The sequence below is a fragment of the Bos mutus genome, chromosome 17, assembly GCF_027580195.1.
Source record: "Bos mutus isolate GX-2022 chromosome 17, NWIPB_WYAK_1.1, whole genome shotgun sequence".
NCBI lineage: Eukaryota > Metazoa > Chordata > Mammalia > Artiodactyla > Bovidae > Bos > Bos mutus.
In genome coordinates this window covers 28364140-28378788 of record NC_091633.1, presented here as the reverse complement: position 1 = coordinate 28378788, position 14649 = coordinate 28364140, and the positions used below count along the sequence as shown (strand labels likewise).

General features: G+C 39.0%; 1 protein-coding gene across 7 annotated transcripts in view; it reads left to right on the top strand.

The window, feature by feature from the left end:
• The window catches only part of LOC102273684 (zinc finger protein 268), a 35313-nt gene extending 27024 nt beyond the window's left edge, over nt 1-8289 (top strand). For 5 of the 7 annotated variants that reach the window (XM_070386378.1, XM_005891199.2, XM_070386377.1 and 2 more), the window contains one exon: nt 3332-8268. In XM_070386378.1, coding sequence (XP_070242479.1) covers nt 3332-5805 — 2474 coding nt within the window. In that variant the 3' untranslated portion in view covers nt 5806-8268. Of the gene's footprint in view, nt 1-3170 lie in introns of all 7 variants that reach the window. The other 2 variants (XM_070386380.1, XM_070386379.1) reach the window with 2 other exon arrangements.
• The last annotated feature ends 6360 nt before the right edge of the window (nt 8290-14649 follow it).

Here is a 14649-nt window from a genome sequence, read left to right as displayed (position 1 = left end):
CTGCAATTTTTAATTAACCTTAAATCCACCTATAAGATGAAGTGATTCATTATCACATATTACAAAATGTCCTAAAATGGGCCAGCTCTAAGGATGACTAAGTGATTGACTCATTAAACTGCCACAGGTCTACCCCTTCCTTGCCATTCTAATTATGTATTTTCCTCAAATTTCCTCCCTCGTAGTCATCAGATGGCTATGACAGTTCCAGACAATACCTGCAAATGTACCAGTGACCAGTGGAATAAAGACTGTTCCTTTTTATCAGACATTAAAATCTATTTCAGGAAACCCCAGCAGACTTAACCATGTTCAGTAGGCTAGATTTTTATCACATACCCTGTGTAAAAAAGACTGGCAAGGGAAATGGCAAGCCATCACTGTTGGCTCAGATAAATCATGCTTCCCCTTCGGCAGCGGGTATGGAGATGGGTCTCCAGTTTCCTACCTGAAGCACATGGCCTAAAGGATGGAGGTAGAACATAAAATCAGGTTTCTGCCAGCCAGGAGAAGGGCAGCAGAACTGTCAGCTAGGCAGAAGCGTCCACCTTCACCTTCCTTTTTGGTGAGGAAGCATCCAGTCACACCCTTCTTTCCACCCATCCATCTTCAAAAATACTCTATCCACCCCTCTTTTCACTCTTACACTATATTAGTACAAGTCTAGATCCTTGTTTCTAATCAGAGCTGGTAGTAGTTTTTCACAGTCTGGTGATCTCTAATTAAAATTATCCACATTCATCTCAAACCCTAATAAAATAATGCTCCAAATTCTCCAAGCCAGGCTTCAGCAGTACATGAACCATGAACTTCCAGATGTTCAAGCTGGATTTAGAAAAGGCAGAGGAACCAGAAATCAAATTGCCAAATCCATTGGATCATTGAAAAAGCAAGAGAGTTCCAGAAAAACATCTACTCCTGCTTTATTGACTATGCCAAAGCCTTTGACTGTGTGGATCAGAACAAACTGAAAAATTCTTAAAGAGATGGGAATACCAGACCACCTGACCTGCCTCCTGAGAAATCTGTATGCAAGTCAAGAAGCAATAGTTAGAACTGGACATGGAACAACGGACTGGTTCCAAATTGGGAAAGGAGTACATCAAGGCTGTATATTTTCATGCTGCTTATTTAACTTATACACAGAGTACATCATGCAAAATGCCAGGCTGGATTAAGCACAAGCTGGAATCAAGATTTCTGGGAGAAATATCAATAACCTCAGATTCGTAAATGACACCACCCTTATGGCAGAAAGTGAAGAGGAACTAAAACGCCTCTTGATGAAAGAGGAGAGTGAAAAAGTTGGCTTAAAACTCAACATTCAAAAAACTAAGATCATGGCATCCAGTCCCATTACTTCATGGCAAATAGATGGGGAAACAGTGAAAACAGTGACAGACTTTATTTTTGGGGGGGCTTAAAAATCACTGCAGATAGTGAGTGCAGCCATAAAATTAAAAGACACTTGCTCCTTTGGAGAAAAGCTGTGACAAATTTAGATAGCATATTAAAAAGCAGAGATACTTACTTTACCCACAAAGGTCCATTTAGTCAAAGTAGTCCAAACTACTGGTTTTTTTAGTAGTCATGTATGGATGTGAGAGTTGGACTATAAAGAAAGCTGAGTGCAAAAGAATTGATGCTTTTGAACCGTGTTGTTGGAGAAGTCTCTTGAGAGTCCCTTGGACTACAAGGAGATCAAACCAGTCAATCCTAAAGGAAATCAGTCCTGAATATTCATTGGAAGGACTGATGCTGAAGCTGCAACTCCCAATATTTTGGCCACCTAATGCGAAGAACTGACTCATTGGAAGACTCTGATACTGGGAAAGATTGAAGGCAGGAGGAGAAGGGGATGACAGGATGAGATGGTTGGATGGCATCACTGACTCGATAGACATGAGTTTGAACAAGCTCTGGGAGTTGGTGATGGACAGGGAAGCCTGCAGTGCTGCAGTTCATGGGGTTGCAAAGAGTTGGACATGTCTGAACTGATCTGCATCAAAAGAATATTTATTTAGACATGTGAAGAAGAGTCTGTGGTGGATAAATTCTAAATTTGTGAAAGATAAACAGAGAAAACTTGGCAGCTAAGTAAAACAACTCAAGAGAAAAAATGATTTATGAATGAAAACCAACCATGGTACACCTGCATGATTTACCTGTGAATAGAAATTACATGGTTGTGAAGATGTAAAACCTGAAGACTGATTTAAGCAAAAATATGAAATAGCTTGATTAGGATGGTGCAAGTATGGGAAGAGAGTGTGTATATCATGGGGAATATTAAGGGAGGAGGATGAAAGGAATTAAATCTCTACCCTACCCCCTGATTAGGAGAAAATCAAGTACAACAGAATAGGCTCTTGTTTAGAAAACATGGAGGAAAATGCCATAAGAAAGAGCTAAGAGACAAAACTTTTTTCCTCTAAGGAGAATGAAAAACAGAGAGGCAAGGTGAACAGATGCTGTTTAAACATTAACTACCCCCTCCCCCCACCAAATTCCAAAAATACAAAATAGATAAAGATCAAGACACAGGTCTGAGTTCTTATGCACAATGACAAATATTTGGAGGCTGAATAGAAGCGAGAATGGGTAAAGTTGACCTATTAATAGATATACCAGAGTAACATGCTGACAAAGGTGAAGGACAGAGCAGGGCATTGAGAGAACACAACAGAAAGTCAGCTTTGAAGAAGCAACGTCACAGGGTCTTAATCATCATACCAGGTTTCTCTACATCCTAAATCTGAATCCTTATTCATTTGTACAGAAACCTCCGAATTATATATGTTGCCAAACATCAATTCCCACTTAGGGCAGTATCATGCTCTGAGGAATGAAAATTTAATTTTGCTCATTTTTTTCCTTGTACTTTCTCTTTCTTTTTTTTTAATTTTGGCTGCACTGAATCTTCATTGTGGCATTCAGTTGGATCACATAGTCTTAGTTGCCCTGCAGTATGTGGGATCTTAGTTCCACAACCAGGAATCAAATCAGCATCCCCTGCATTGGAAGATTGATTCTTAACCACTGGGCCACCAGGGAAGTCCCTCCATGTGCTTTCCAAAGAAGCTATTGTACAAAATTTTGAAACTCAAAGCTGTATTTATTATCAGATTTCTATGCCTATTTTCATGTTTTGATTTGTTTCGTTTCTGCAGGTGCCCAGGAGTTTGTGTACATTTACATTTGAGATTTTATTTATATTCAGAACTGATATCGGAAACTAAGAAAAACCTCATGACATGGAATTTTTAAGGCAATTTTATGCTATACTATGATCATGTCACTATTTATAACATATGAGTATTTTCATTTCTAGACGAAGTCTGGGAAATTGATGGTTGTGTGGAATGGCATCAGGAAAATCAAGGCAAGCTGGGAAGTATGGCAGAAGGCTATCCCTGTACTGCTTTTGGAAAACTGTGTCTTATTACTGCAAATAATGCTTCTTCAAGACAGAGACTTCATAAATGTGTCACAAATGGGAAGAGTTTGAAATGTAATATAGGTCTCAGTAATAATTACGCTGGAAAGAATCCTAATGACATTCATGCATTGAGGGAATCATCCTTCCTTTCTAAACATGAACAAGCTGTTATTGGCATAAAATACTGTGAAAGTGATGAATCTGGAAAAACTGCCAACAGAAAGCCACTGCTTATTTGCCAACAAATGCATATGGGAGGAAAATCGTTTGAATGCAATTCCTGTGGGAAGGCCTTCAGCAGCAAGTCGAACTTTGTGGTGCATCAGGAAACTCATGAAGAAGCAAAACCCTACAAGTGTGATGGATGTGGGAAAGACTTCAGCAACAAGTCCTACCTCGTTGCACATCAGAGAACTCACAAAGGAGAGCAACTACATGAATGTAGTGATTTGAAAACTTTTAGTTTCAATTCACAACTTGTTTTACATCAGAGAATTCACACACAGGAGAATCCCTATGAATGCTGTGAATGTGGGAAAGTCTTCACTAGGAGAGACCAGCTTGTTTCCCACCAGAGAACTCATTCAGGACTGAAACCCTATGGATGTCATGAATGTGGGAAAGCTTTTGGTTTGAAATCACAGCTCATTATACATCAAAGAATTCATACTGGAGAGAAACCCTATGAATGCAGTGATTGTCAGAAAGCCTTTAATACAAAGTCTAACCTCATGGTACATCAGAGAACTCACACAGGAGAGAAACCTTATAGTTGTAGTGAATGTGGGAAAGCTTTTACTTTCAAGTCACAGCTCATTGTACATCAGGGAGCACACAGTGGTGTCAAACCCTATGGATGTAATCAATGTGGAAAAGCTTTCAGTTTAAAGTCACAACTCATTGTACATCAGAGAAGTCACACAGGAGTGAAACCCTATGGATGCAATGAATGTGGGAAAGCTTTTAGGAGCAAGTCGTACCTCGTTATACATCAGAGAACTCACACAGGAGAGAAACTCCATGAATGCTGTGAATGTGGGAGAGCCTTCAGTTTTAATTCACAACTTGTTATACATCAGAGAATTCACACAGGGGAGAATCCCTATGAATGCAGTGAGTGTGGGAAAGCCTTCAGTCGGAAATACCAGCTCATTTCACACCAGAGAACTCATGCAGGGGAGAAGCCCTATGAATGCAGTGATTGTGGGAAAACTTTTGGTTTGAAATCACAGCTCGTGATACATCAGCGAACTCATACAGGAGAGAAGCCCTATGAATGTAGTGAATGTCAGAAAGCCTTTAATACAAAATCAAACCTTATTGTACATCAGAGAACCCACACAGGAGAAAAACCATATGGTTGTAGTGAATGTGGGAAATCCTTTACTTTTAAATCACAGCTCATTGTACATCAGGGAGCACACACTGGGATAAAACCGTATGGTTGTAACCAGTGTGGGAAAGCCTTCAGTTTGAAGTCACAGCTCATTGTACATCAGAGAAGTCACACAGGATTGAAACCCTATGGGTGCATTGAATGTGGGAAAGCTTTTAGGAGCAAGTCCTACCTCATCATACATACAAGGACTCACACAGGGGAGAAACCACATGAATGCAGTGAATGCGGAAAATCCTTCAGTTTTAACTCACAACTTATTGTACATCAGAGAATTCATACAGGTGAGAGTCCCTATGAATGCAGTGATTGTGGGAAAGCCTTTAATAGGAAAGACCAGCTTATCTCACATCAGCGAACTCATGCAGGGGAAAAACCTTATGGGTGTAGTGAGTGTGGGAAAGCCTTTAGTAGCAAGTCATATCTCATTATACACATGAGAACTCATTCAGGAGAGAAACCATATGAATGTCACAAATGTGGGAAAGCCTTCATTTGGAAGTCACTACTCATTGTACATGAGCGAACTCATGCAGGGGAAAACCCTTATAAATGCAGTCAGTGTGAGAAATCCTTCAGTGGGAAATTACGGCTCCTTGTACATCAGAGAATGCACATGAGAGAGAAGCCCTATGAATGCAATGAGTGTGAAAAAGCCTTCATTAGGAAGTCTCAGCTCATTGTACATCAGAGGACTCATTCAGGGGAGAAACCCTATGAATGCAGTGAATGCGGAAAAACTTTCTCTCAGAAATCAATTCTCAGTGCACATCAGAGGACTCATACTGGAGAGAAACCCTGTAAATGCACTGAATGTGGGAAAGCCTTTTGTTGGAAGTCACAACTCATTATGCATCAGAGAACTCATGCAGATGAGAAACATATTGGTGAGTTAAATATCAGAAACTTTTTCTCAAAAGTGAATTCACCGGAATTCCTAGAAAATTCATACAGAGGAGAAACTTTATAATTGGAATCATTGTACACCATGTATGTATGGCATGTGGAAAGGAATCCACAGAAAGCTGTTTTTTATACACACACACACACACAAATCAGTAAATGTACACAGGAACTGTATGAATTCAGTGAACCCTCTGAAAGTTCTTAGCAGGAATTCACAACATGTCTTTAATTTGTGCAGTTGAGGAACAATATGAATGAAGTGAATATCAGAAACTCATTTCTTAACATGCTAACATCTGCAAAGAGTTAATTCCATAATGCAAATGAATATAGAATACAGTCCTTTAAAATTCATAATTTATTGGAATTAGGATTTTAATGAGAAAAAAGTGTTAATTGAATGTATTGCAGGCATCAGAAGCTAATATGTTGGAGAAACCATGGTATAAAATTAGGGAAATTCTTCATCTAGAAATGACAGGCTTCTAATAAAAAAGTAAAATTTTGAATGAGTGAAGATCTATGAATATTTTTTAAACCTCTACAGGAAGGTTTACTATTTTGATTCATCTGGAAAAAAATTTTCCCTTATAAGTTTAGGGGAAATTATGCTTCAAATTATGCTTCTAAACTCTTAGGGAAAGCTTGTAAAAAAATAACTATCCAACTATCAATGATAGACATTTTATAGAATATAAAGATTTTCTTACCTGAGTAAATGTAATCATGATAATAATAAGGATCACATCAGAAGCCCTGCAGCAATGTTTAGGTGTTTTCTTCCTTTCTGTACTATAAAATGTGTTTTGTGGACTTTGACATATTCTTACGGATGCGACATTTGATAAATAAATTAACTAGATAGCAATACTGTTTCCCAGGGATTTATACTCTGCATAGCAACATCTTTCTTTAAAATACAACTTGTTACTAGAATAATATGGCATATAAATGCATTTCAGTACTTTAAAACTTCTACTATTGTTTTGTACTCTCTGTAAATGGACCTGAAAGCTCTCTCTTCAGTTATATAATCAGTATAGCTCACGCTTCATGTGATTGCATATCTGGAATCTGTCCTGTCCTCTTTGATTAGAATACCTTGATTTCCTTTAAGAGAACTGACAGTGTATGCAATGTATACATGATCAGATCGTCATTCAGGGTACCCTACCAGGAGTTGGCTGAGATAGTCCAGAATTTCAATTTTTAATGGACTCTTTAGTACAGAAAATTAAACTTAGCTTTTGTTCTCAGGTAACATCTTGCTGCAAATATTAATTAGTTCCTTCTACATAGATTACCCAGAATAGCTTTAGTTGTTGTCACTTCTTAATTCTAGTTCGCTTCTCTCTTAATTTGAGCTATCTGGTATCCTCTCAGTACTTTTAAATGATACCTTTAAGTGATGCTGCTGAAGTGTGCATGTATACCTGTAGATTCAGAGCAGTGAAAAGTCATTCTACCAGTGGCTTAGTTACAAAATCAGTTTTTTTAATAACCTCACCAATTACCTTTTATGTATTAGCATTAATCTGGAAAGAGCTAGAACCCTGAAAATAAGTTTAGGGCTATCTTGGAGGAATACGAGGATTTAAAACTGCAGATACTTCTGAAACACCCACTACTTTGTGCCCTTCAGTGTGGAATCCCATTGCTTACCCAAAGAAACTGTTTCTTCCATGAAGGATATAGTTACTGATTTCTGAATCCCTAATCCTTATGCAGGATCCAAAGTAGAAACTTGGAGTGAAGAATGATGACTCACAGAAAGGAAGAGAAAGCTTACATAAGGAAAGAATTTCAGATATTTGCTATAGTCTATCCCCTAAACTTGGAAAATGTCATGAATGTGTATTTTGTCATTGATGTTCCAAGGAAGATACATGCACATAATAAAGAATAAACATATTCTGTGTCCCACTCTCCAAGGTCTATTAGATTCTAAAGGTGCTGTGTTGTGTGATGCATTCACATGCAGCCTCCTCCAGTAGACACCAGAGATGTCAATGTAATGTTGGAGATGTAAGTCAAGTACTGTGTGAAAGGATATTGCTGGATTGCGCTTGATCTTAAATGGAAAGTTTTCCAGGCGAATGAAACTGAGCAAAAATGAATAGATTTTTATAAGCAAAAAAAGTTAAAAATTGAATCTCTGGCTTGAAAATCTACCTAGTTCCTCTAACTCTGCCCTAGCCCCAGAAAAGAAAGATGTATCTGAGACTTTCAGTAATAGTTGATATTTTTCAGGAACATTAAGGGAACAATAATTCTCATGTTTTACAGTGTATGCACAGGAATTAGACATTTTGGGGGAAAATGACAAAGTCATTTGCGAACATGTAATAGATTTTAAAATCCTAAATGGAATTACAGCAAAAATGGATCCAATAATGTATAGTTTTTATTTCGTTAAGTCATGACATTATTTAGTATAGCAGACTGTTAGTAGTGAACCCAATATTTTATTACCAACAGTATCACTGTATTTTTCATAATGTTAATGTGCCCAGCTACATTTTTGCATCCTCTTTGTAGTTAAGTGCAATCGTGCTGCTAATTCTGAATAATGAAATGGAAATAGAAGTTACTGAGGAATAATGTAAGGTTTTTCTGAAGAAAAACATGTGAGGGAAACCCCTGCTGCTGCTGCTGCTGCTGCTGCTGCTAAGTCACTTCAGTCGTGTCCGACTCTGTTCGACCCCATAGACGGCAGCCCACCAGGCTCCCCCATCCCTGGGATTCTCCAGGCAAGAACACTGGAGTGGGTTGCCATTTCCTTCTCTATTGCATGAAAGTGAAAAGTGAAAGTGAAGCCACTCAGTCATGTCCGACCCTCAGCAACCCCATGGATTGTGGCCTACCAGGCTCCTCTGTCCATGGGATTTTCCAGGCAAGAGTACTGGAGTGGGGTGCCATTGCCTTCTCCAAGCCCCCTAGTGTCCTTTAATCTTTTCTTTTTAATATGCAGTATGCCAGATGGTGGGAGACTCAGCAGCCATCCTAGAACCTGAATTCCTCTTGAGGATGGAAGCCATCTGCTTGAGTGTAGTAGAGAGAGAAGAGTGATGTGGCTCTCTGATAATGATGGAGCTGCTATACCACCCCTAGACTACCAAGTCTGGGCATCTTTTTACACAAAAGAGAGATGAACTGTCTTGTCCAAGTCTTTTTTTGTTGTTTTTGGGAGGAGACTTGGTTCTGTTATGTGCACCTGAATCTGATCCGAATTAAAACTTATTAGGATGCTTGGAAGATTTAATATTTAAAAATCTTTTTGTAAAATTAATCACTAGGTGGGGGGGAAGCCATGAGTAGTATCTCAGTGTGTGTAGATAAATCAGTTGATGGGCTATAATTCCCATAGGTGATTTTAAATTATTATTAAGTTAGAGATAGAAGTTAAATCCTTTGCAAGTAGTATGTTCCCAAAACTGAAAAATGTCATACTTTATGATAAAACAGTAATTTAAACAGTATACCTTTAAATTAAGAACATTTAAAGCATGCTCATCAATTTTATTGAGCAATCTAATGGCAGTTCTAGTCAATATGTGAGAACAAAAAATTGTAAGGAATTGGGGTTTGGGGTAGAAACAAAAATCCAATTGTGTGGAGATGTGGTTGTCTATTTAGAAAAACCAAAATAAACTATAGATAAATACTTAAACTACAGGCTTTAAGGCAAGATGTTTTGTACAGCTATGAAAGCTGTCAGTTTGACTGTAAGCACAAGCAGACCTCTACATCTCTGTGCTCAGATTGACCTGCCCTCAAAATATCTGAAGGCAGTTTTGCAGTGAATCAACCAAAAGCTTCAACAAACCTTAGTTGAAATACAGATCAGATTGAGTCATCTTTACCCTATTTCCCAGTCTAAAAGCTGACACCCTTTTCTGGAAATGAATATATATTCAGAGCAGAATAAACATATATTCAGGGCAAAGGAAATTATCAGGAATATATAAATACCTTATCTAATGAAAAATATAATTTTACCAAAAAGATGATTCTACATGTGCAGGCACTTAAAGCATCAAAATCATGCAAAAACAAAGCTTTATATACTCTTACCAGTTTAGTTGGACACTTCAACATTTATTTCTCAGTAGCATAACTTGGTTGAGAAGGAAATGGCAACCCACTCCAGTGTTCTTGCCTGGAGAATCCCAGGGACAGGGGAGCCTGGTGGGCTGCCATCTCTGGGGTCGCACAGAGTCGCACACGACTGAAGCAACTTAGCAGCAGCAGCATAATTTGGAGACCAAAAACAAACAAGACTGTGGAAGCACTGGGTAATGCCATCACGAACTAAACTTGGTAGGCACATCTAAAACATCTGACAGCAGAACACACATTCTTTTCAATTGCACATGAAGCATTAATCAATACAGACTATATCCTGGGACATTAATTATAAAATTTTTCAAATAATTGAAATCATACAAGATGTCTTCAGACTGTAATGCAGCTTTACAAGAAACCAATTGCAAAAAGAACAGGAAAATCCCCAAACACTTGGAAATGAACACAATTCCAGTCCTAGATATTTCAAGAAAAATATGGAAAATAAACATACACAAGTTAAAATACAACATTGACTTCTTTTTTTTTTGAGATGCAGATAAAGCAGTGCATAGAGAGAATATCACTAAATGCTCACATTAAAAAAGAATAAGGATCTCACATCAATAAATCCCACCATAAGAAACAAGAAAAAAAACTAGTAGATCCCAGGGTAAATAGGAATGAAATAGTAAGGATAAGACCAGAGACCAATAGAACAAACAAACAAATGGGGAAAAAAGGAAGGGAATAAACAATGCAAAACACAAATCTGACAACAGGTGAAATGGACTAAATTTTTGAAAGGTAGAAACTACCAATAAAGGTAATCCAAATAGTGCTACATTAATTAAAGAAATTAAATTCAGTTTAAAATCCCCCAACAAAAAAAAGGATCAATGCCACGTCCAAGGAGTGGCAGCTGCGCGGGCACAGGAGGGCCGAGAGGAGCTACTCCACATTCAAGGTCAGGATGGGTGGCTGTGAGGAGATAACCCCTCATCCAAGATAAGGAGCAGCGGCTGTGATTTGCTGGAGCAGCTGTGAAGAGATACCCCACGTCCAAGGTAAGAGAAACCCAAGTAAGATGGTAGGTGTTGCCAGAGGGCATCAGAGGGCAGACACACTGAAACCATAATCACAGAAAACTAGCCAATCTGATCACGCAGACCACAGCCTGTCTAACTCAATGAAACTAAGCCATACCGTGTGGGGCCACCCAAGACAGATGGGTCATGGTAGAGAGGTCTGACAGAATGTGGTCCACTGGAGAAGGGAATGGCAAACCACTTCAGTATTCTTGCCTTGAGAACCCCATGAACAGTATGAAAAGGCAAAATGATAGGATACTGAAAGAGGAACTCCCCAAGCCAGTAGGTGCCCAAAATGCTTACTGGAGATTAGTGGAGAAATAACTCCAGAAAGAATGAAGGGGTGGAGCCAAAGCAAAAACAATACCCAGTTGTGGATGTAACTGGTGATAGAAGCAAGGTCTGATGCTGTAAAGAGCCATATTGCATAGGAACCTGGAATATTAGGTCCATGAAACAAGGCAAGTTGGAAGTGGTTAAACAGATGGCAAGAGTGAACGTCGACATTCTAGGAATCAGTGAACTAAAATGGACTGGAATGGGTGAATTTAACTCATGACCATTATATCTACTACTGTGGGCAGGAATCCCTTAGAGGAAATGCAGTAGCCATCATGGTCAAAAGAGTCCAAAATGCAGTACTTGGATGCAATCTCAAAAACGACAGAATGATCTCTGTTCATTTCCAAAGCAAACAATTCAATATCACAGTAATCCAAGCCTATGCTCCAACCAGTAACACTGAAGAAGCTGAAGTTGAATGGTTCTATGAAGACCTACAAGACCTTTTAGAACTAACACCCAAAAAAAGATGTCCTTTTCATTATAGGGGACTGGAATGCAAAAGTAGGAAGTCAAGAAACAACTGGAGTAACAGGCAAATTTGGCCTTGGAGTACAGAATGAATCAGGGCAAAGGCTAACAGACTTTTGCCAAGAGAACACACTGGTCATAGCAAACACCCTCTTCCAACAACACAAGAGAAGACTCTACACAGGGACATCACCAGATGGTCAACACCGAAATCAGATTGATTATATTCTTTGCAGCCAAAGATGGAGAAGATCTATACAGTCAGCAAAAACAAGACTGGGGGCTGACTGTGGCTCAGATCATGAACTCCCTATTGCCAAATTCAGACTTAAATTGAAGAAAGTAGGGGAAACCATTAGACCATTCAGGTATGACCTAAATCAAATCCCTTATGATTATACAGTGGAAGTGAGAAATAGATTTAAGGGACTAGATCTGATAGAGTGCCTGATGAACTATGGACAGAGGTTCGTGACATTGCACAGCAGACAGGGATCAAGACCATCCCCATGGAAAAGAAATGCAAAAAAGCAAAATGGCTGTCTAAGGAGGCCTTACAAATAGCTGTGAAAAGAAGAGAAGTGAAAAGCAAAGGAGAAAAGGAAATATATAAGCATCTGAATTCAGAGTTCCAAAGAATAGCAAGGAGAGATAAGAAAGCCTTCCTCAGTGATCACTGCACAGAAATAGAGGAAAACAACAGAATGAGAAACACTAGAGATCTCTTCAAGAAAATTAGAGATACCAAGGGAACATTTCATGCAAAGATGGGCTCGATAAAGGACAGAAATGGTATGGACCTAACAGAAGCAGAAGATATTAAGAAGAGGTGGCAAGAATACACAGAAGAAATGTACAAAAAAGATCTTCATGACCAAGATAATCACGATGGTGTGATCACTCACCTAGAGCCAGACATCCTGAAATATGAAGTCAAGTGGGCCTTAGAAAGCATCACAATGAACAAAGCTAGTGGAGGTGGTGGAATTCCAGTTGAGCTATTTCAAATCCTGAAAGATGATGCTGGGAAAGTGCTGCATTCAATATGCCAGCAAATTTGGAAAACTCAGCAGTGGCCACAGGACTGGAAAAGGTCAGTTTTCATTCCAATCCCAAAGAAAGGCAATGCCAAGGAATACTCAAATGACCACACAATTGCACTCATCTCACACGCTAGTAAAGTAATGCTTAAAATTCTCCAAGCCAGGCTTCAGCAATATGTGAACTGTGAACTTCCAGATATTCAAGCTGGTTTTAGAAAAGGCAGCGGAACCAAAGATCAAATTGCCAACATCTGCTGGATCGTGGAAAAGCAAGAGAGTTCCAGAAAAACATCTATTTCTGCTTTATTGACTATGCCAAAGCCTTTGACTGTGTGGATCACAATAAACTGTGGAAAATTCTGAAAGAGATGGGAATACCAGACCACCTGACCTGCCTCTTGAGAAACCTATATGCAGGTCAAGAAGCAACAGTTAGAACTGGACATGGAACAACAGACTGGTTCCAAATAGGGAAAGGAGTACGTCAAGGCTGTATATTCTCACCCTCCTTATTTAACTTCTATGTAGAGTACATCATGAGAAACGCTGTGCTGGAAGGAGCAACAAGCTGGAATCAAGATTGCTGGGAGAAATATCAATAACCTCAGATATGCAGATGACACCACCCTTATGGCAGAAAGTGAAGAGGAACTAAAAAGCCTCTTGATGAAAGTGAAAGAGGAGAGTGAAAAAGTGGGCTTAAAGCTCAACATTCAGAAAACTAAGATCATGGTATCTGGTCCCATCACTTCATGGGAAATCGATGGAGAAACAGTGTCAGACTTTATTTTTTGGGGCTCCAAAATCACTGCAGATGGTGACTGTAGCCATGAAATTAAAAGACACTTACTCCTTGGAAGTAGTAATGAATCCTTGGAAGAAAGTTATGACCAACCTAGATAGCATATTAAAAAGCAGAGACATTACTTTGCCATCAAAGGTCCGTCTAGTCAAGGCTATGGTCTTTCCAGTGGTCATGTATGGATGTGAGAGTTGGACTGTGAAGAAAGCTGAGCGCCAAAGAATTGATGCTTTTGAACTGTGGTGTTGGAGAAGACTCTTGAGAGTCCCTTGGACTGCAAGGAGGCCCACCCAGTCCATCCTAAAGGAGATCAGTCCTTGGTGTTCTGTCCTTGGAAGGACTGATGCTAAAGCTTAAATTCCAATACTTTGGCCACCTCATGTGAAGAGTTAACTCATTGGAAAAGACCCTGATGCTGGGAGGGATTGGGGGCAGGAGGAAAAGGGGACGACAGAGGATGAGATGGCTGGATGGCATCACCAACTGGATGGATTTGAGTTTGAGTAGACTCCGGGAGTTGGTGATGGACAGGGAGGCCTGGCATGCTGTGATTCATGGGGTCGCAAAGAGTCGAACACGACTTAGCGATTGAACTGAACAAAAAAATATCCAAGCTCAGGTCATTTCACTGGTCATTGCTATCAAACATTTAAGATAGAAGTAATTCCAATTCTATACAAACTCTTTCAGAAAATAGATGACAAATAAATATTAACTCATTTTATGAAATTAGCATTACTCTGATTTTTTAATGAAAGATTCTACAAATGTTCTTTATGAACACAGATGTAAAAATCTTCAACATTAGTTAATTTACTCCTGAAATATGTAAAGGGTAATACAAGATAAACTGGAGTTTATCTTGGGAATAGGAAGCTGATTCAATTTCAGAATTCGATCACTAATTCATACTGGAATAACTACAAAAAATCGCATGATCACATCAATAGGTGTAGTAAAAGCATCTGTTCAAGTTCCACAGCACCCATTAAAAAAATAAACAAAAAAAAAAAACACCTCAGCAGGACTTCCTTAGTGGTGCAGTGGATGAGAATCTGCCTGTTAGTGCAGGAGACACGGGTTTAATCCCTGAT